General features: G+C 33.0%; 1 protein-coding gene across 1 annotated transcript; it reads right to left on the minus strand.

Annotated features, from left to right (window-relative positions):
• Nucleotides 1-326: 326 nt before the first annotated feature.
• On the minus strand, nt 327-23431 carry Oda (Ornithine decarboxylase antizyme). Its single transcript, XM_089712335.1, is given in 8 exon segments — nt 327-2016; nt 4196-4308; nt 5118-5213; nt 5970-6079; nt 10362-10458; nt 10460-10466; nt 10952-11059; nt 23150-23431. Coding segments are annotated over 8 exon segments (786 nt in total). The 5' UTR covers nt 23251-23431; the 3' UTR covers nt 327-1862.
• Nucleotides 23432-24468: the final 1037 nt, after the last annotated feature.

Raw genomic sequence — 24468 nt, forward strand, 5'->3', positions numbered from 1 at the left:
CCAGTTATTTATAAGACTACTGTATTGCTTGATTGGTTTAAAATAATCTTGAATAAATACAAAAAACAATAAATGGGTCAAATAAATGACCAAATATAAAAGGAGATAACTGCAACCGATCAAACTTGAGACTTGTTATTTTTTAGTTGCATTTGCCCCGGTTGACCCTATAGATTATTATTTTCAAACTAATAATGGTGTCAGATAACTTTTCTGTGGTACAAAAAACTATGATTTTTTCATCGTACATATTATATTTCATAATAATGCTTAAGTATAATGCTTTTTTGTTAAGGGTATTAATTGGGAAAAATAAAAACACAAAATGGGTTAAAACATTTATTAATAGATTAAAAGGAATAAGGTTTATTATTGGAAATTATATTTATTGAAAAGAAAATACAATGCAAATATTAAAATAACCTGTATTCATACACAAAGAAACCAAATTTGAAATAATCAAAACTTATATCTAATACTAAAATCTGCTTAACATAAAAATAATGAAAAGTATGTTACAAACATTTTTTTGTATTTTTTTATTTTGAATTTTTTTTGTATTTTTATTTATTTTTTGATTGTTTGCTCTAACCCGGAGAGGGAAAAAACACGACGACATAACTTACAAATAAAGTCTACAATCGCAGTTTTGAATGAAATCCAAAGCTGAAATCCTAGAGCCATTTTGATTTTATTGTTTATTTGTTAAAAAACAACAATAAAACCAAAATTCCATACAACTAATCTAAATACTAAGACTTGTTGACCGAAAACTATGTAAGCGAATATAATATGGGCCACTTCACAATGGGCAGCGTTGGGCGAATACGCAATCACGATGGTGAAATCGGTCGTTGTAGATGTTCGATAATAATTTGCCGTAATGAAAAACATCGGCCATTTGTTGGGCCAACATTGCCCAATGTGGAGATGGTCCATCATGTGCAAATACTGAATTCGCTCGGGACAGCGTGTTCCAATGTTGTATAATATTTAAATACTGACGTGCTAAAAGTGAAGAAATACTGAATGACGTCACGTGCAGTATTGCCAGGTTCTATTCGTTTCTAAATGTAATGCCGCGTTTACACACTCGACGAACATTCGACGGAACATTTGACGAATGTTTTGACAAAGTATTTTACGAAATATTCAACGAATCGTTTGAACAAACATTCGATGGTATATTCAACAAGATGTTATGTTGCAACAAATTTTAATTTCATAAATTGTAATTTACATATTCGTTAACATGTAAAATAAAAGGTACACAATTTTATTGCATTGGGATCTAAACAAAAATATTGTAAATAAGTTCTTATTATGTCAAGGCGAATAGCACATTTTCATGCGTTCATTTTCGCTATTCGCACGAATGTGTAAACGCAGCATAAAAATCTATTCTATCCGATACGAATCTACGAGTTTCAAATTTAAACAATATTCGAATGTAAAACAAAATTTAGATCGCGTATAGAATATGCATCGGACCGGAATTTTAAAATTTTGCGTGCAATTTATTAAAAAGTGACAATTTAAATTTTGTGTTGGATTTAACTGTAGAAATAGGGCTTTTTGGTGTTATTTCTATGATTTTAACATGTGTTATTTACGCCACAGATTTAATCATAATGAAGTTAACAGACAATCTTCTCAGCCTAATTACAACAAACCAATATAAGACAAAAACCATAAAATTATTAGCAAAAAATCGAATCTCTAGAATCTATAGACAATATAAACCAGACACAAAAAAATGCCAGAAAATTACCAGACAAAAAAATTGTCAGACCCAAAATTTTTTTTTCACAAATCTACAATCTATGGTCCGATGCCTACTCTATATAACCATAGACACCTGGTCACTGCATGTTATAGTGCAGGAACATATACGCCGGGTTCGCTATATCCGCGGCCAAGGGTGAGTTGGGCGGGAGCAGTTGGAAGCCCATGAACATGAAAGTGCGGAGTAACGTCGCTCGGTCCGCGCGGGTTTTTAGCACGCAGATTATGCAACTGGAAAAAAATATTATTAACATTAAAAAATAATAAATATAAGTTGTATAATACATTATTAATTTTATTTCAAAATCATTTAACATTCTTTATAGATTTCTGCAGATTTTGCAACTGCTTTTTTAATAAACATTTGATTAACTGGACACCATTGTATATAATTACATTGTTACAATATACATTGTTTCCTGTTTTTACTAATTTTTCATAAAAAAATATTCAAATGGAACATAAAAATTGAGTACTTTAGTTCTTTTCTTTGTAATGATAAAGTATTCAATTATTCAATATGATAATATGCGAGAATAAATAAATATTTGGCAATAACTATGTTTTTCGTTTATTTCAAAATTCATAAAAAAAATAAAAACATGTTCGTCTTGGGATGCCCGTAACTAGCAGTATTATATATAGCAGTATTATTACGTATACAATATATACAGGGTGTAATCGTTAAGTGTGCACAGGCGATTTTTCCGTTATTTATTAGAAGAAGGTATTTTCCGGTTATTTTCCGGTTATTTTCCGGGAATTTCCCAGGCATTTTCCGGGGATTTTCCGAGCATTTTCCCGGACATTTTCACGCATTTTCCGGATATTTTCCGGACATTTTCACGCATTTTCCAGGGATTTTCCAGGCATTTTCCAGGCATTTTCCACGGTATTTCCGGAAATTTCCACGCATTTTCCGGATATTTTTCAGAAATTTCCCAGGCATTTTCCGGTTATTTTCCGGGAATTTTCCGGACATTTACCGGGAATTTTCCGGACATTTACCGGGAATTTTCCGGACATTTTCCGGGCATTTTCCGGGCATTTTCCGGACATTTTCCGGACATTTCCCAGGCATTTTCCGGGGATTTTCCGGACATTTTCACGCATATTCCGGATATTTTCCAGGCATTTTCCACGGTTTTTCCGGAATTTTCCACGGTTTTTCCGGATATTTTCCGGATATTTTCCGGATATTTTCCAGACATTTTCAAGGTATTTTCCGGTTATTTTCCGGGAATTTCCCAGGCATTTCCGGGGATATTCCGAGCATTTTCCCGGACATTTTCACGCATTTTCCGGACATTTTCACGCATTTTACAGGGATTTTCCAGGCATTTTCCACGGTTTTTCCGGCAATTTCCACGCATTTTCCGGATATTTTCCTGACATTTCCCAGGCATTTTCCGGTTATTTTCCGGGAATTTTCCGGTTATTTTCCGGGAATTTTCCGGGAATTTTCCGGGAATTTTCCAGACATTTCCCGGACATTTCCCAGGCATTTTCCGGGGATTTTCCGGACATTTTCACGCATTTTCCGGATATTTTCCAGGCATTTTCCACGGTTTTTCCGGAATTTTCCACGATTTTTCCGGAATTTTCCACGATTTTTCCGGAAATTTCCACGCATTTTCCGGACATTTTCACGCATTTCGTATTTCGCATTTCGTCGATTAAATTTACTTTTTATTGATAACTTTATGAATCGTTCATATCGGATATCTTCTAAGGATTCCTTATCCGTGTTCCCCTCCGTAAAAAGTTACTAGAAAGCGTGCTCCAGCGTCTTCGATTTCTTCTGGTCATGATGACGAAATTTCATGGTTGGAAACTAAAAATACAGACAATGAAACAGAAAATTTCAGCGACGATAATGAAGAAGCCACCATTAACCAGCCCGGGCCATCAAAGAGAATTAAAAGATGATAGCTGTACAATTTTTAAACAAAATTAAAATTATATGATTTCTGTAAATATTATTATTTCCGTCGCTTGTAAGTTTTTACCTTTAAGACTTACAGAATAATCATGTATGAAAAAAATGTAGGTAATTTTGTCTTCTTTGAACCCCTCATAGACTTTTGTGACACTTTTGTGATTTAGTAAACAATTGAGAAGTTATTTAAAATATACCTAATTTTAGCACCTTTAATTCAAGATGGCGGCTAGCGCCTGGGTCCGTCAAGGTCGAAAACTTGGATTTTTATTAACCTTTCATACCTAAACAATATCGTTTCAAAACATTTTCTACGCCACCTTTTGTAGAGCATAAATACCTACAGACTGGATTAATCACTCTATTTAAAAAATAAACCGCATCAAAATCCGTTGCGTAGTTTTAAAGATTTAAGCATACATAGGGACAGAGAAAGCGACTTTGTTTTATACTATGTAGTGATATACTAACTTGGAGCAGCGCAGCTTTTCCTCAGCGAAGTCGAGCAGCAGCATGAAGCTGTCCTTGCTGCCGGACTGCAGCACTCCGGGCACACGGAGATACATTGTGTTGCCTTTTACCACCTAAAGATCATTTTACATGTATATAATTTTACATAAACATACATATAGAAAAAATGTTGTGTGGTTTTATGACACCACGGCAAAAGTGAAACTTAGGCACAAAATTGTATTTGTACGATAATTATCGTACGGTTCCGAACACTGCTTTATACATACTCGGCAGCCGGCCGTCACGCGACATGCGCTACACAGACCAAAAAGTTTGAGACGATGTAATAAAAGTTTCACTTTAAAAAATAAATCTATACTTATATAAAAGAGCAACTATGGAGTTTCTTGCCGGTTCTTCTCCGTAGATAATGCTTTCCGAATCGGTGGTAAATGTTAAAACTATGTAATGACGATTCAAAAGTGCTTTTAGAAGTCTAATTAAATAAATTAATGTTTGAGTTTGAGTATACTAATATTATAAAGCTGAGGAGTTTGTTTGTTTGTTTGAACGCGCTAGTCTATATTTGTACATGCTTGAAAAATTGTACATACTGTAACTCTGCCTGATTGAACACTTTCGGCGTATTTTTTTTTCATACAGTTTTTGTTATTTTTACTGACTGAACAAAACAACAACACAACATATACTGTGAAACTCGTTAAAATATACTAATATTATAAAGCTGAAGAGTTTGTTTGTTTGTTTGAACGCGCTAATCTCAGGAACTACTTACTGGTCTGATTTGAAATTTTTCGGTGTTAGATAGCCCATTCATCGAGGTAGGCTATAGTATATCATCGCACAAAGACCAACAGGAGCGAGGCACTGCGGGAAAAACCGCGGAGCACAGCTAGTATATAATATTTTGATAACTTACAGCTTCCCAGCGAGTCAGTGTGTTTTCAGTGAGATAGATTTTTAAGTCAATCTTCACGGCCTTCGCGTCTTTGCGCTCCAAGATCTTGCGGATGATCTGAAATTGATGAATTTTCGATTATTGATAAGTTCTGTATAAATGTGTCACATGATCCTATATTACGTATCCTATATTACGTACGTTAAATATTCAGTAATTTGAGTCATAAAATATATAAAATTAAAACGCATTTCTGGACAAAAAAGATGAAGCTGCAAATAGCTGCAAAAAATATGACTCAAATTTTCAAAATCATCCAGTTCTACATAATATATTGTTTTCTATCAATTTCTAATTATTTAAATATACCAATCTCCACCACTATCCACCAACATCTAATAATACCTCTTTTTATAACCCTACATTTCGTTTCTGCCGTTTATACAATGATTTATCCAAAAAAAATCCCGATTTTGATATATTTGATCATCGAATAAACATATTCAAAGAACATGTTTGTCAAATAGTGAAATGATGTCCTAACTGTCTAATTTTGTAATTTTGATATTATTGTATAAGAAACCATTATTTTAATTGTCTTTCTTTTATATTATCTAATATTTAATTATTGAATTTTAATTATGAATTTATTGTAACACGCTTTAAATAACTGTAAGCTGTATCTCATTGTAGTAGTTATTGTACCTACACATTTTGTTGGGTTGCGATCTGCTCCCGAAATTGATATGTCGCCTATAAATCCGGCAAGATCGTGACCTGTTGTGTGTATTTAATTTAAATAAATAAAACTACCACTATCCGCCAATCCCCACCACTATCCACAACTATCCACAAATATCCACCACTACCCACCGCTTCCTGTTGCTCCGGCGCCACGGGCGGGTGCGCGTCGGACACGAGGCTCTCCTCACTGTTGCTGAGCGAGCTCGCGCTTGACCATAGTAGTGTGCTCAACAAGTCGCCTGTGAATTAAATAAAAGTATTTTAATTTAGGGAAAAAAATGTGTTTTTTTAACAAAACAACACAAAATGTGTTAAGTGGTAACAATAAATATTAAATAAGTATTTCAATGTGTGAAGAATGTTTGTTAAATCGCAACAATAAATAAGGTATTGGCAATCCCAGAAAGTTTATTTATTTACCATCTCGATTAGCATGGTCATTAAGTTGAAAATACAAGTGTCACCAAAAATAATGTAAACTGGCACCATACCAAAAACTATACATAAGTCTATAGTTCTTTTTTTACCAATTAGTCTAAAAATGTTAATAAAACTATGTTTCAGTTAGATCATGTTGTAAATGACAAGACGATATTGTCTTCTGAAAAAAAAAAAAGTGTGTGCGTGTAACCTTTACGCGCGATTGAAGTAAAACTTCTGTGGCGTTGACGACATATATCACTGAAATGATTAAATATTAACTTAAATAAATAAATATTATATTATAATTTAATTATATTTATTATTCATGTGCTTTACAAAGATTATTTAAATGTTATATTAATATTATTCATTCGAAACAGGTAATTGAATGTCATCATAATTTCTTACGTACGAAATTATAGGTTTGTGGTAACCATAATGTGAAACATAAATTTTACTCTCTAAATTTGCTACTTTTCTTGAAAATACAGCATCTATCGTTGTACCGAAACGCGTTGTTGAATGAAGTCGAGAAGTATTCATAGATAAATCAAATTTTTCTTCTAAAAAATCAATTAACGGCTGAGATTCCTGAGAGCGAAAAACAACATTAAAATCTCCAGTTAGAATCATCGGTAATTCATGATAATTACTATTTAAAACTCGAGAACCTTCAATTGTGAAGTGAAGTAATTGCTGATGAATAAATTTTATGATATTTGTCAGGCTAGTATTTGTAGAAATATAAATAACAACGACTAATTACAGGTTGGTCATTCGTATTAACACATCGAACCAAGGCGATGTCACCAATTTGTGAAACCTCATCGGAAATTTGTGATAATATAGTTGGTCAAATATTTTGAATTGGTGTTACATTGTTCAGTGTATCTGTAGATGAATGATATACAGCTACTCCACCAGCAGTTGAGTTGGGTCGTTTGTATTGGGTAACGCAATAAAAATTTTCAATAAGAATTTGATCGTCATTTTTCATCCAAGTTTCGGAAAATAACAGCAATGTGGACCTTTTTAATACTTTATCATTCAGATCAGAAACATGAGCACGTAAACTTTGGCAGTTGAAGGAAAATAGTGTAATGTTATCTACTCTCATTTAAAAGGTTATATAATTCTTCCTGTTGTGTTATTAGGCGAGAATTTGAAAGTCTTTCAAATTCACACTGTAAATCAACTATTCCCCCTGGACGCTTTCTTCCATGATAAAATTTGTTGTCATCGGTGTTTGAGACAATGAACAATCCATTTATATCAGTTACTCGTGATAATGCTACATATAACAGCTGCTGACTGTGACTTTTATTGTATTCATAAACGATTTGATCAAAAGTACCACCTTGAGACTTATGTATTGTAAGCGCACAAGCAGATACTAATGGAAAGTGATTTCTCTTTGCAAATATTGTCTTATTTCTATTCATTGGTACAGATGACGATCTTCGTAAAATTGGGACTGCTGTTCTACTAATGTTTAGAGTTTGAATATGATGGGCAGCTTTTTTCCTAATTTTCTCTCCTATCTTACCAGGAAACTCAAGCCATAAGCGTATGATGTTATCACTGTCATCACGTTCAATATACACTAACTTTCCAACACAACCGTTGGCTAAGCCATCAGATACATCAATATTGGTTGTAATAATGTAAAATTTGTTAAGAACTAATATGATTTCATAAGGCGATCCTCCTGTATCAATAACTGACATTTTATGAAATTGTTGGCGTACATATGCTTCTTGTTCAACTGAATGACAACGTGATGACAACCTATATACATATCTGTTGCTATGGATACTACTTTGTCTTCAGCAATATTTAAAATAGATTGATTATAATCCGCAACATGTTTATTTTTATTTTTAATTTACTTATTTTAAAAGGAATAAATAAACAAGTATATTTAGAGATTTTCAAAAAATTTTGCAATTTAAAATAATGTTTTTGAAACTGTTGAATTTTTCATTCACTTTGCTATTCACAATTGATCCGTTTGAAAATTTGAAAATAAATAATCCTAATTGATTATGATATTTGCCACTAGCTGGCGTATAAGTCAAGAAGCGTGTAGTATATGACATATACTTACAACCAATCAGAATTATTATTTTTAAATGGCGGAAACTACACAGCGTTACTTCCGTCAGAAAAAAAATCTGAGTTACTCCCTAGTCGCGCCTAAAGAAGTTTTACTTCAAAAACATCACTAACTGGCAAAACCTAAGAGCGAGCGCCCACGAGCAACTTAGTTGCCCGGCAACTATTTTGTCTCTGTCGCTGTCTCCTCGCAAAGTTTTGAACGATGCGCTCACGAAAGCGACAGCAACGCAACTTTTTCTTTAAAATTTTCTGCATTTATCAACATGGTTTTCGAAGAGACGGTTGTGGTCTGTGCTCTTGTCCCGCATAGTTCCCATTCCCGTGGGATTTCCGGGATAAAACCTATCCTATGTGTTAATCCAAGTTATCCTCTATATGTGTGCTAAATTTCATTGTAATCGGTTAAGCAGTTTATGCGTGAAAACTGAAAACCATACATATGTACCTACAAACCTTTCCTCTTTATAATATTAGTATAGATATGTAATCGTAATTGTAAAAAGTAAAGTAGTTTTTATTTAATACTTTTTAGTGTATTTTTCAACACGAATCAAACGAGCTCAACCTCGATAAAGTTGAGTCAATATATTACTAAGTTCCTATGGCCACTTTCCGATTCCATCATCAAATCAGCTCTATCTCATAATAATGTTTCATCGCTATCCAATTTACATGCGTATACAAAATTTCAGCTCAATCGGTTTCCTGAAAATGAATCAAAGTTACTTACTACATTTCAATTAAGGGGGCGCATAAAGCAAAATAACCAATCTTCTATTAGATGATACGTGTAATATGCAAGACTAAATCTAAAAAATAAAATATATATCAAACTAGATGATATGTTCAACGATTCTGTTTAATCAAAAACATAAAATATTAAAATTTACTCGTTAAAAAAAAATCACCAAGTTAGCTCCAATTTTCACACTTTTACGTTTTCTACTTGACATGGTAATACTTATTATGATTTTTTTTTCATAAACAATTATATTAAAACATTTGCAAGATATTTGTCAGAGCATTTTGTGTAATTACTTTTAGTTTTGGTTTTATCTGCGATAAACCACTTTTGGCGCTCTTTTTTTCTCGAGATAAACGTTTGATTTTGGTTTGTGGTTTATCCCAGATAAAACCAAAACTAAAAGTAATTACACAAAATGCTCTGACAAATATCATGCAAATGTTTTAATATAATTGTTTATGAAAAAAAAATCATAATAAGTATTACCATGTCAAGTAGAAAACGTAAAAGTGTGAAAATTAGAGCTAACTTGGTGATTTTTTTTTATCGAGTAAATTTTAATATTTTATGTTTTTGATTAAACAGAATCGTTGAACATATCATCTAGTTTGATATATATTTTATTTTTTAGATTTGGTCTTGCATATTACACGTATCATCTAATAGAAGATTGGTTATTTTGCTTTATGCGCCCCCTTAAGTCATCGAGATCAGACAAAAATGCTCACAAAATAAAAACTACTGGGCTTATCCGAATAAATTTTATGGGACCAATCCCACACCATTCTGCATCAAACAAAAAAAGAGTCACGTAAATCGGTTCAGAAACCTCGGAGTAATCGGTGTACATACATACAAAAAATATACCGGCCGAATTGATAACCTCCTCCTTTCTTTTGAAGTCGGTTAAAACTACTGTGTACGAGAATAAATACGTTGACATAAATACGTATTATCGCTACGCCGGTTACGCGGCAACTGGCCGGCGGCCGCCGACAGGCAACATTTTTGTCGCCGTGCGCGCACTTGCATTGAAACCAATAGATAGGGCGACAGTTGCGTCGCGGGCTTGTCTCCGAACCCGCGGACAAAAAAGTCTCCCGGGTGTTGCGTCGCTACGTGCGCGCACTTTCATACTAGCCCATGGGCGGAGAGACAAAATAGTTGCGGAGACAAAGTTGCTCGTGGGCGCTCGCTCTAAGTTTTCTGGCAGTGCCAAAAAAAACAACACTTACGGTTGTTGTCGTCGTGTGTGGGGGTGGACGGGGTAGCGGGGCTCGAGGCCCCGCTGCCCACCCCTCCGGGCGGTGCGGTATCGTGAGCAGGGACATCAGGACCACCTGAAATTGGCGGTTTTTTACAGTAAACTGATATTTAAAGGTTTCCTGGACTTGGACACCTCTGGACCATATTTTCAGTGTAACTTACTGATATAGAGGAAATTTTGATTGTATAAATCGATAACTAAGAGACGGATTTAAAAAAATATCCTTCTAGATGACGTAACATTAATAAATACAATTCTACAAAATATTTTTTAATTAATGGTACTGGAAGGTCGTAAGAACCACAGAAAAGTTGTCCAGAATCATTATCATGTAAATGTTCACCGGCTCTTCTATGTTTACTGCTTTCTTATCCAGTTATAAATAATTTCTGTATATTGACCAAATAAGCTTACGTGAATGAAGATAAGTTTCTGATGATTATAATATACGTATACCTAAATTTTTTTACCAACGTCACCTAGACATCTTTTCGAAGCGCAAAAGTATAGTAATTAATAAATGGTACTTTTAGATGAATACATATAAATGTAACTTACCACAGAGGCCCGGCACCCAGGCAGAGCGAGAAGCACTCGGCGTCCGAAGCCGACAAAGCGGAGCGCTTGCTGCCCGCCAGGGAGCTGCTCAGGGAGGAGTCATCACCGCTGAAACAACATTTTATATCATTTAATATACTAATATAACTTCGAGAAAAGATCTACCGCTGAAACATCTAAATTAATATATTATAAAGCTGAAGAGTTTGTTTGTTTGAACGCGCTAATCTCAAGAACTACTGGTCCGATTTGAAAAATTATTGGGTGTTGGATAGCCCATTTATCGCGGAAGGCTATAAGCTATAAGTATAGGAGATATCATCATGCTATGACCAAACGGTGTAGAAAATCAAGTTCACGCAAATAAATAACTATGTTCATATACAATATGCTTACACGACTAGTATATAGCAGGAAACCATTTTAAATATATTGGCAATTAAATGACTACCCTCCGAAACGTCTACATCTATTTTGATAAGACTTTACCAATAGCGCATTTTATAAAGATTTCTTGCAACTTTTATTATAAACAATAAATCTCAAAACATTAACTATTTAATTTAGAAATTAACATTCTTACTGTTTATTTATTTATCAAAGCCTACAATAATATAATTAATTATCATGAAAACAAAGGATATATGATTGTACGTCATACACTGATAATTCTTTAAACAAAGTACATAATGTAAGTCATTTTTATGGCTTATTTCGCACGAGCATTTGCATAAAAATGGCCAAGAGTGTACCGGCCTCAGCGGGTACGGTAGATAGGATTGTCTAAATTTTATTAATAAATTTTCGCTTTTGGCTGGTAAACAAAATATAATAAATGAAGAAACCTTTACAGGTATTAAAAATATTCAATATATCTTATATTTTTATACACTTTATATTTTCAGTAGCAATATTCAATTTTCTATCTGTGATTTTATCACTCTATTTCTTGATGACAAGCCAGATAAATACCTATCAAGATAATTTACATGAAATCTATTCCTATCTGCATTACAACAGTTAACATTTTTAGATTTAAGAAAACCATGATTACAATTTTAGAAAATTCTTAGCAAAGTTTTTTATTTATTACTGTCAAGGTATTAAATATAATATTTAAATACTTAATTGCCAAGATGTTGACCTGTCTGTCTATATGTCTGTCTGTCAGGTGGAATTTTTGGAATCATTAAGAATGCTACTTGAAAATTTACCCAAGTTTATAAACGGCTTTTATGAAAATGAATATACCGCTGGATATTAAAATCAATCATCTGATTAAATATGTATGTACTATGTATGTTTGTGTGTAAATCTCACCTAAACGCGACGCCGCGCCGGACAAGTATGAAAATTCACAAATAGATCAATTTCAATTAAAACATGGGATACATTTTTTACAAAAGCTAAAACAAATTTTTAATAACACCCTACACTATTTATGAAATGTACAAAGAGTCGAAAATATCTTACCTGTACAGTTTGACAACCATTTTTATTTACAATAAATAACTTAATACAAAAAAACAATAAAAAAATCACAAAAACTGGAATGTTTAGTAAACTTTACAACGATTGACTACCGATATTTTAACGGAATCTTATTGAAGATCCCTATACAACGTGCCATATACGACAAATATTTTTTATTTATTTTTTGTTATTTTTTGTTTGTTTTTGAAAGAAGCGGGTGTTTATAAAGGAATCACAAGAAACACTGATAGAATTCTGGATCGCACGGCTTGCCAAAACATCATATAAATAGATTACGACGCAAAAGACAATATTGTGTACATTGAAAAATATCACTTTGGCATCGTTTTTTATTTTCAGCTTTTGCCCCGAATTTGGTGCCAAGGTAAATAAAATCATAAGCTATTATCGATAGTGAAAGTATTTAAGAAAAAAAATACATACATGAAAACTTTTTGAGACATAATTTGGCGCCATAATTTTTTTTCACTTTTTAATTTTTATATACCCTGTCTTACATTACCATAAACCAATTTTCAAGATGAAAACCATTGCCGTTTGTACTACAAATCGTGCCAAAAATAAACATCACTCGAAAAAGATAACCTTCCTTCTGTTGCAAGCTGTTAAGAATTGAACTTGATATTTATTAGTGCAATAAATTTACAAATGCAATATCTCTGTTTTATTTAGATGTACTAAGAGTAACAAACTAATAAACATGTGTGCATTCAAAACAATGTTTATTCTTTTTAAAAACCTCATTTTTGCAGTGAACAAAATAAATAAAAAAAAACAACGATAAATTTATATCACTACGCAAAGGATCTACTTCGGCAAAGTTTATCGTTTTATCTATCCCATCATATTTTAAAATACTCAAAAAACTCATACAAATGTTGCAAAAATAATAATATTAAAAGTTACACGTGCTAGCAACGGTCATCAAAACAACCCTTAAAATGCATCCAATTAATTAGACCTTGAACCACCCCTTGAATAAGGGTAAGGGTTGCATTGATAGCCTTGAAAATAAATTAGTGTCAGGTTAAAACATTTTGATGTGTATCTTTAAAACTATTGTATCGATTTTATTGAAATTTTAAAACGATTAAATCTTATTCCGAAGAATATTTTTTTGAGAAACGAGTGCAGTAACCTATGCAATTATGTGTGTTTAGAAGACCTAATAAATCCCTTATTGTATTTTTTATCAAATTTACGTCGACTTGCAAGCCATCTTATTAGAAGTTGACATAAAATTTATTTTGGTTTAAAAATGAATTAATATTATAAGGTTAAACGAAATGGTCAAATAAAAAATGTAATATGTAAGTAGTAAAAAATATTTACTTGTCTCTCTACTTATGTTTTTGTTACGCATGACAGACAGACATATCTTTTTCTAACAGACTTATACAAATAATCAAGATAATATGTTATAATTATAACCTAAACTCATGTTAATAGTTTATTAATTGATATCTCAAGAAACGTGACTGATCTAGGTCACAGGCTAGGTATTAACAGATATGATTCATTTTAATCATGTTTTAATTATAAACGCGAAAGCATGTAAGAATGTATGTTTGTTACTCTTTCACGCAAAAACTGGTTGTACCTGTACGAAATTTTGAACAGATAGATTAAATGTGTAATACGCTTCTGTTGGTCTTAGCGTGATCTGTTTGTCTTCCTCGATGAATGGGCTATCTAACACCGAAATAATTTTTCAAATCGGACGAGTAGTTCCCCAGATTAGCGCGTTCAAACAAACAAACTCTTCAGCTTTATAATATTAGTATAGATTTATTATTTGTATTTAATTTGTTCGCAAGGTAGTCTACGCACATACTAATAAACCGATTAAGATAATTTTCATTAACCATCAATGATATCTTTATGGTAGAATGTGTGATAATATAAAACTAATGACTAATACATATTTTATAGATATATTTTTTATCAAATCTGATCAATTTGTATGAATTTCGTCACATGGATATAAGTTGGTAAATATAAGAATTACAAATTTATACTAAAGGCTTCGCTACAGGAAATTTGTACGACGACCAATTTAATAACCTTGCTCTTATGAAACAAAATTCACTATAAAACGAGTAAAACCAGCTGATAAGCTAGTTTATTTCCGTTGCTAATGGTTACACAGTTTCCAATACATTTTAAGCCCAAAATAAACAAGGAGACATCTTGAAAAGTAATTATCCACATCGCCAAAACATACTGCGTATAAGACGCCATTTCGGTACCACGTAATACCTATGTTATGGAAGTTTTGTAATAGATTTGGCTGCCTTTCATATTCAATTTGGTCTGGTTACTATTTGTTATAATGTATTTCGTTTCTATGGATTGATGGATGAATGTATGACCATAGAGAACTTATTAAAATAATCTCTATATTATGTATATAATCTATGTAAGGTCAGGTGGGGTAAGAGGGTCACTGGGGGAAGAGGGCCTAGAGACCATAACTAGTAAACCGAAGCGTTTATGACTATGTACTTTCCGTCGATAAAAAAGTGAAGGCGAATTAGTTTGAGCGGTTTTGAGTAGATGTCGCTACGTAGCACAGACATCACAAAAAATGTAAACAAATTTGACAGTTGCGAATTCGGCTAACACCAAGTTGGCTCGTTTTTTTGCGAACCCATATTTTAGTGATAAAAGTGTGCTAGAAATATTTTATATATACTGATACACGGAGAAAACTGTAAGTATTTCTTTCATTAATCATTTTAGTTAAGAAACAACTAAATATTGTGAGTTTCTTTCGCTTGAAAATCCTAGACTTCAAAAACAATAGCTGGGGTAAGAGGCTCACTATTGACGGTGAAAGAGGAACATATGTTTCTCTTCCCCCGTGTGAGGGGTGACCAACATTTTGATTAATTTATAATTATATGTGGATAAAATGAAAAGAAGTGACTGACTGTTCTGTACCTATTACAATTTTAAATTATAACTAAAAATTTCTTGCTCATGTGTTTTTTTTATATTTTTTTTATTTAATAGGCGGGCAAACGAGCATACGGATCACCTGATGTTAAGCGATTTCCGCCGCCCATGGACATTCGCAACTCCAGAGGAGTCACAAGTGCGTTGCCGGCCTAAAGGATTATGCCTCCTGAGTCCTGTGCCAGTAATTACTTCAGGGCCTCATCTCACCACCAAACTGGAACACAGTGATGCAAGCACCACTATTCGCCAAGTTTCGCTAAGTTCGCCTGTCTCAAAATTCCAGAAATTCCAAAGAATTTCTTTAAGATCAAGAAGATCATTTATATTTTTAACTGACTTCTTAAAAAGGAGAAGGTTCTTAATAGATGAATTAGAATACTGATTCGCAATATTGATCTCATCACATAGTGCCATTGTTATTTTTAAAGAGTAACTAACTAGGAAAACTAGTTAGGGACAGACTGTTTACCATTACTATGTATGATTAAATAAAAATAGAATTATAACTAGTCGACTTCTTTTTAGTTTGCCACCCCTGATCGAACCTGTATGTCCCTCTTACCCCGAATTGATGTATTCTTGTTTTTTATTCCAAATTATACCTTATTTCATCGACATTAAGATCTAATATTGACCAAAGACATTCTATCTACAAATTAACGAACATTTAGCAACGAATATTTTAATTCAAACTCCAATCTTTGGAAATACAATGACTGTCCCTCTTACCCCTTGTAAGGGGGAAGAGGAACGATTACTCAATCTTGACATTAATGTCAATATCTTCGTAAGAACTGTTATTAGAGTAATGACATTTAGCCTACGGGAAGCTAATACATAAAGGTAAGTTCTGTGTGTTTCAAACATCTTAAAAAGCTATAAATGTTGTTCCTAGCAGTCAAAATATTTTACTGAAAATGAAATATGTTCCTCTTACCCCACCTGACCTTAATTCTCGTGTCACAATGTTACCAATCTCCTCCGAAACGGCTGAACCGATTTTCATGAAATTTTGTATGTTTATTGAATATTGGGTAGATATAGGAATCGGCCAACATCTATTTTTCGTATAGGGATACGAAAGGGATACGATTGATAAGAGTCAGGCAGAACGTTTGCTGGGACAGATATAGTTTTAAAAATATGGCTTTTTTATAAATTGAATCAGTTTTGAATCCTTACTAATATTATAAATCCGAAAGTAACTCTGTCTGTCTGTTACTCAATCACGCCTTAACTACTGAACCAATTTGCATGAAATTTGGTATAGAGATATTTTGATACCCGAGAAAGGACATAGGCTACTATTTACCCCGGGAAATAGGATAGGTTTTATCCCGGAAATCCTACGGGAACGGGAACTATGCGGGTTTTTCTTTGACTGCGCGGGCGAAGCTGCGGGTGGAAAGCTAGTTGGAAATAAATAGACAATAGATAAAAAGGTATATAAAATTTATCTAATTTTGAATATCAATAATTCCTTGATGTAATAAAACTACCTAAATAAGTAACAATAAAGCATGTAAGTACTTAAATTAGGCACAATATACATAATATGCCTATTTACTGAGAATTAAAAATATTAATATTATAGCCTAGAGCCTTTTACAACGGCACATAATATGAGTTAGTTAATAACTTCATAATAATAACGAATATAGGACAAACAAACCAGTTTTAAACAAAAATCATATCCATAAACGTTTCTCTTCTCTCGAGTTCACATATGAGTATGACGTATCAGCTGTAACTTGTGAGCGGCCATTTGCAATATCGATAAATATGGCGGCCGAACCCAAATAAACAATAGTCACGTGTTGGCGCGGGAATTGTTTACATTCTATTTTTAAATTTTACTTTTTTATAATGTTGCTGTTTGCTAAAAGGAGGTTATATAGATTATGTAGACACTGTAGACATATATGTAAGGATTCAATCAAAAATAGAAAGTTATTTCTGTTTTTTCACTAGCTTCTTAGCACTTCTAATAGGCAGGCACGAAAAATTTTATTAGATGTGACATTACAGGTTTTGATATAATATTAAACATAAGACTTATTTGGTATGCGATAATCGACCGTAACACTAGAGAGAAAGACTGTAAATTCCTTAATACATAGTTATAAATAAAATGGAAAACAAATCTGACTCAGCACAAACGGTACACGCTTGATATCCACACACATGCACATTCACACACACATACAAGAGTGTTATCGCATTGTACAATGTTGGATGTTTCTGGAAGCCCATAAACTTTGTAGTTTCTATCGACTGTTTGTATATTCCCCTTTCAGATTGAATGAGAACCAATTTATATCCATTGAAAAGGATAGTAGATGAAGTTGCATCTAAAATTGTTTGAATTTCAAACGTAAATAACATTGTTTTTGTATTACAGTTTTATATCTGATTCGACCAATTAATTTGAAAAACTGAACCAATTTGTAAACGTTTGCTTTTAAAAAAGTTTCTAAAATAAAAAGAGGGCAGATTTTTAATGGAAATTTGGCAGGATGCGACGGTATCACGGCTTCCTCATCGATTTTTTATGAAAAAAACATGTTCAAAACCGGTTTCAGAGATATGTACCTATTTTATACTGTAGACGCCCGATGTTTATGCAAAAAGCGATGCAAGCATTACTAGATCACGTGTGACCACTTTACGTTTTATACGGCTGAGTCCGTTTTGATATAATTAGAACACACACAGATAAGGATTCGAAACTTTTTCCCCGATGCATTGCTTTTGCATACATAATAATTTATTTATTCAAACGGTTCACATAATCACATTACAGTTAACAATAAAAAAGTGGGTCAAAATCGTGCCGAAAGGAGTCTTTTAAGAGCCTTTTACATACATGAAGCTAATAAAAGCGTGCTAAAAATATAATAACACTATGATTGATAATTAATAATAATTATACAGGGTGTCCCACTGTTGGTATACTAAGCGCGAAAGGACTCATAGTTTAGCATACACTGATCACGTAAAAAATACTCATATCACGTAAAAAATACACCCTGTATAGATTAAAACGACAAGTTTATCATTATAGGTACTTCTACAAGTTTTTTTGCTTATTATTATATATATAGGTGCGTCACAATAATTATACCTAATTATAACGAATCAACAACAAGAACTACCATCCTTATTTCATCTGAGAACACGAGATAACATAATATGGTGCAACATGTCTACCGTCACGTACGCCAGTTAAATTCAGAAATAATTTACGTACACGGTACAAATAACTTTCTCCTTGCTGTACTTGAAATATTACCTCCTTAGTAACATTACAATAAAGTAATGTACAATGTAAATAATAATAACTGTCCAAAGTACATAATCCATCCATAATCCATACTTAATATTATAAATGCGAAAGTAACTCTGTCTGTCTGTCTGTTACTCAATCACGCCTAAACTACTGAACCAATTTGCATGAAATTTGGTATGGAGATATTTTGATACCCGAGAAAGCACAAGCTTGAACGCATGACTACGCTAAACCAATAGGAGAGGAGGTATGGGTAGCGTTAGCTACTATTAAATATTCTGTGCTATGGGGTTAATCCGCGGGGCATAGCTAGTTTGAAGATAAATATGGATCAGACCGAACAATAGATAGTAACACAAATTATTATAATACAAATTCTTTTATAGTGTAATAATTTGGCATAACAAAAGATTACACCAAGAAGAAGAACATAGGATAAGTGTGTCCGTACTCCGTTGAATAAAAAACTTCTTTCAATACTATAACAGATTTTAAACATTTAAATACTTGTTTTCCATTTCACATGACTGTATGCAAAGATAAATTATATAGTAAACATAATAATCACGTTTAAAGTCACGTGTTGATAAGAGCGTGCATTTTGTTTGCCCTGATATCGTACCTAGGCTTGTAAAACTGTTTGCAAGTGCTTTTGGTAAATATAGAAATTAATACAATTTAGATATCTTGGCTTGATCTGTGAGGTCACCTTTATCACTTAGAGGTATAAAATATAGTGTATGACTATTGTCTGACCTACCAAATAATCATGTACCTATATTCATAAAAATTGGTTGTTTCTTAAAATATCATAAATGTTGTTTCAGTGGATTGGTTACAAACACTGTGGCATGAGATATTATATATGGATTTGTATTAAGAGTCAATTTATAAACTGTCTTTTTTTTTTGTTATTATGTTGTTAAATCTTCTAAAGGCACTCGTCTTTTGGGGGAAAACCGAGCATGTGGGATTCTTACCCACTAAAACCTTCTCGAGGCCAGACCCAAAAAATAGAAGTCTCTGGGATCTCTAATAGAACGCACCAGAGACAATTTATAAGTTTAGTAAATTAAATTTTAACCCATTGAGCTCCAAGCGGCCCGATCGGTGCCAGACACAATAGATTTTCTATTGCTGAGTTGAGGCTGAGTTATTAAACTAAAATATGTATAAATTTAAGTTTAAACTGCATATAACAAATGATTATTTGCAAATACTTAAAACTATCATACACAAAAGCCAAATAGAATATACGTCTTATTCAATAATAATAATAGTTTAAAAAAACAAAAAACACGCTTTTTATAGAAAACCGAACTAAAAAATAGAAAATTTTATCAAATTTAGTGTATTGTCATCGGTCCTCAATAAATCTACAAAGTTTGAACGAAATCTGGCCATTTAGGGTGCACTCACACACATCAGTCACCGTCACGGCACGTCACCGGACAGGATTAAAAAAAAATATGTATCAATAGTTCTAGTATGACTCTGTTCCCACACGACAGTCGCCGGCACGAAATCTATCAGTGACGTCCCCGGTCAGGCACGTCAAATAATCTTTCCATACATGTATCATACTTTTATCCCCACTCACCCGGTGCCGTCACGTCTCAGTTCAGTCAGCGTCGTGCTACCGTCAATTCCTGCATGTTCTCTAGCGTGACACACGTCTAATCACTGACTAACCTGATTTATGTGTTCAATGATTCAGTCAAACCGGCGACGTGACTGACGGACAACATGACGGTGACTGGTGTTTGTGGATACGTACACAAACCGTCACCGATCAGTCATCGGTGACTTGACGGTGACTGATGTGTGTGAGTGCACCCTTAAAGTGGGTCAAAATCGCGCCCAAAGAAGTCGGTTACAAACAAACATACAGGTGAAGCTAATATAAAGCGTGTAAAAACACATCTCAGTGTAGAACAAAGGTTCTTATTTCGTGTTTATTTCTCCTTATCATTCCTAAGAATAATCTCTTCAAAGATACTCTTATCATTTCACAGAAATATCTCTGCAAATATAATCAATTTAACATCAGCCTTTGTATTTATATTATCTCGTTCTTAAGGCATCATGTACATAAGTACGTGATATCAAAATAATAATTATAAAATACATATTATAAATGAATTTTAGCTCAAAACATTCTATAGTTATTACTTAAATCCCTACTTCCCTTCTAATATTATAAATGCGAAAGTAACTCTGTCTGTCTGTTACGCTTTCCCACTTAACCCTCTCAACTGATTTAGATGAAATTTGGCACAGAGAATCTATAGACCCTGAGTAAGAACAAAGGCTACCTTTTATTGCAAAAAAAAACACCACGCGGGCGAAGCCGCGGGCGGAAGCTAGTCAGCAATAAAAACTGTAGTAGTATGTATTCTGAACAAAATTAATTTTGAGAACGTATGGACTAATCTGAAATATGCACCTTTTTATGTACATATCTATACTAATATTATAAAGCTGAGGAGTTTGTTTGTTTGAACGCGCTAAACTCAGGAACTACTGGTCCGATTTGAAAAATTCTTTCAGTGTTAGATAGCCCATTCATCGAGGAAGGCTATACACTATATATCATCACACTAAGACCAACAGGAGCGGACCCACGCGAGTGAAACCGCGGAGCGCAGCTAGTAAATGCTAAATAGTGACAAACTATTGCATTTGTACAAGTTGGAACATTGTTTTAAATTTTTAATCATAAATACTACTAACATATTGCATGTTTCATTTGGTCTATTTGAAAAACAACACACTACAAAATGAAACTTGATATTATACAAATAAAGTTGAAATATATATAACAATAAATGTTGTCAATCAACATGCCGTCCATAATCAGAATCAATAAAACTCATGTGATCTAGAAGACATCCAAGGTCTTACAATTAACCTGATCAATTGATGCTTACAAGCTTATAACTCAATGTTGCGACGCAGATGAATTTGCTGTTCATATAATGGACCCTCTACACATACAATTTTTTTTTTTGCGCTATCCTTATTCTTCTTACATTTCCTTTCCTAGCAGGTTGCCTGGCAGAGATTGCTGTGTAGCTATAAGGCCGCCTATTGTGCAAAATATTTGTACCTTATTAGATTGTATATACCTATATTAGATTGTTGTTGCCACAATTATGTTGATTATGAATATGTCTACAATGACGGCCAATCTTAGACATGTAGGCCCTCTACACTATTGTGATTGCCTCTACTTGCCCAACTCATAGTACTACTCATAGTGACCGCATATATGTTGCAGATTCTAAATTCTAGCATATTTATACTAATATTATAAAGCTGAAAAGAGTGTTTGTTTGAACGTGTTCATCAGGAACTACTGGTCTGATTTGAAAAATTATGTCGGTGTTAGATAGCCCATTTATTGAGGAAAGCCTTCCTATACTGAGGCTATATTATATCATCATGCAAAGAATAACAAGAGCGGATTAATGCGGGTAAAACCGCGGAGCACAGCTAGTTTAGATCCTTACCTATTGTCTTTGACATTTCTTGACAAATGTCAGTTTTAATTAAAATAACCTTACTTAACCTCAAAATTATTTTATTATTTATGTATTCTCATTGGAATATTGTCTATGTAGTATATAACATACATATAATATGTAAATGTAGTCATAAACTAGCATCTGTTAACTTATTTACCAACTACCCTCTATAAAATAATAAAAAAATGGCTGACAAAATCTCATATTTTTTCTACAGATAGATATGTTTCCAACAAAAAACTTTATGTACATTTTTGTTGAATTTGCCCATACATACATACATATTTTTTTTATCTATACTGCTTCCATTTATGTCACATAGACAACTTATAAAGAGGTCAAATGAGTTTAAACTTTAATTAAATACAGCAGACATAGTCAGGGCATCAATCAAGATAAGGTGCCCTAGTTATATTCCTAAACCATTCACATGACAATAGAATTTAAAATATATACCTATAAAGGTAGGTAGGTATTATTTGTGAAATATTTTTATTCTATTTTTTACCCATCATTATTTAAATGCAAATTTTTAATTATTTTTCAAGGTTTTGAATTTAGAATTGGTTATTCGGATTTTGTAATTGGAAAAACACAGATAAAACCATGCTGTTATTTAATACCTATTTAAATTTAGAACACACGTCTTATTGACTTTTTTCAATACAAAATACCTAAAACAAACGGTAAATGTTAAGTCACGATACCACAAGGTAATAATTCAATATTTATAAAGGTGAACGATGATCTTATTAAAACTACCTACCTACCTATCACCTACTGATGACGTATAACAAAGGTACAAGGACGTTATATGAAACGCACTTCTATGTCCCGTAAAGTAATATAGAAGTCAATAATCTTGATAAAAATAGAAATGAAGTACATCAGCACCAAAATAAGTAGGTAATAAACCGAAATACTCACCAGTACTTTTTAGTTTTTGCAGCGTTGGGTTCAATCAGGACACCCGCGACGTCATAGTAATTACTACTACTAAAATTTAACTGTTGTATTAACTTCGTCATCTTGGCAAATCGTATTTAAGCCTTTCGCGAACTTTAAAGAAAAACACGGTCAGACCGTAGGGGTACTTGGAATTGCGCAGAACACGTCTTTCACAACAGAAAGCTAGCGAAAATAAGTCGAATAATCAACTTTGTCATTTGTGTCAATTGATCAACTGTAGCGATTGTCAGAAATAACACCCGACCGATTTGGAAAAACACGCGACGCCTAGAAGACCACGTGCCGAACTGTACTTTTAATTTAGTCGCATTATACTGTTTTTTCATGATGGCCGCCGGAAACGTGATATTAAATTTGTTCTTGGAGGTTTTTGGAATTTAACAAAATTCCTTTTCACGTGCAGTTCTGAATAGAATATTGATTTAAATATTTTCATTAAAAGATAGTGTACCATAATGAGCGCTATATTGTCTTAACATTTTTGATGTAGGAAATTATATTTATATCTCAAAAATGTAACGTTAACTATTTATAAATTATTGTTATACTTAAATAAAAAATTGAAAGACAATCCACAGTTAAAAGATCTGCATTAGATATAGATTTCAATAATTACAAGTGTATCTATCAGCTGTTTACATGTAAGCTATGATCATATGTTAGGGATAGGTATATAGGGAAAAGTGAAGGCCATATTGTTTTCAATTTCATTGAAAGTTGAACCATTCGCTATTTGAAACAACGCGAAACGGGACGTCGTATTACGTCACAAGCAAATGTCAAACTTAATCGATAGTGTTGTAGCGCCGCACAAGTATTGATCGATGCTTTGCGAAAGTTGAATAAAGAAAACCGATTATTCGACTTACCAATTTTTAGTAATTAAAGATGGCATTCTACTTTTCTTCAGATCGATACTTTTAAACCTTTGTTCCCGTATCATGTAATTTTCTGCCGGTAAGGCATGGAACGTCATAACTTCACCTGTGTTTTACACTTCACTTAAAAAACACACAATTACGGTTTTCTTTTTAGTCTTTTCACTGTTATGGACATTAATGTTACTTTCACTTTTTCTGTATGTTCTAGAATGTTTCAAAATAAGTAACGACATTCAGGCTTGAAACCTTGCTCACTACTGACGATGCCGCATTCAAATACTATATAACACTATATAAAATGTAAGTAAACCTCACCCCTCTATTTTTAGGGATCTATTGGGACACACTGGTCCATACTGAATTCATATTTTCTCAATTAGAAAAGCTATATAATGA

Source organism: Colias philodice, chromosome 28, assembly GCF_061535455.1.
Source record: "Colias philodice isolate Cphi_HAF_F1 chromosome 28, ilColPhil1 Martin Lab GWU primary, whole genome shotgun sequence".
Lineage (NCBI taxonomy): Eukaryota > Metazoa > Arthropoda > Insecta > Lepidoptera > Pieridae > Colias > Colias philodice.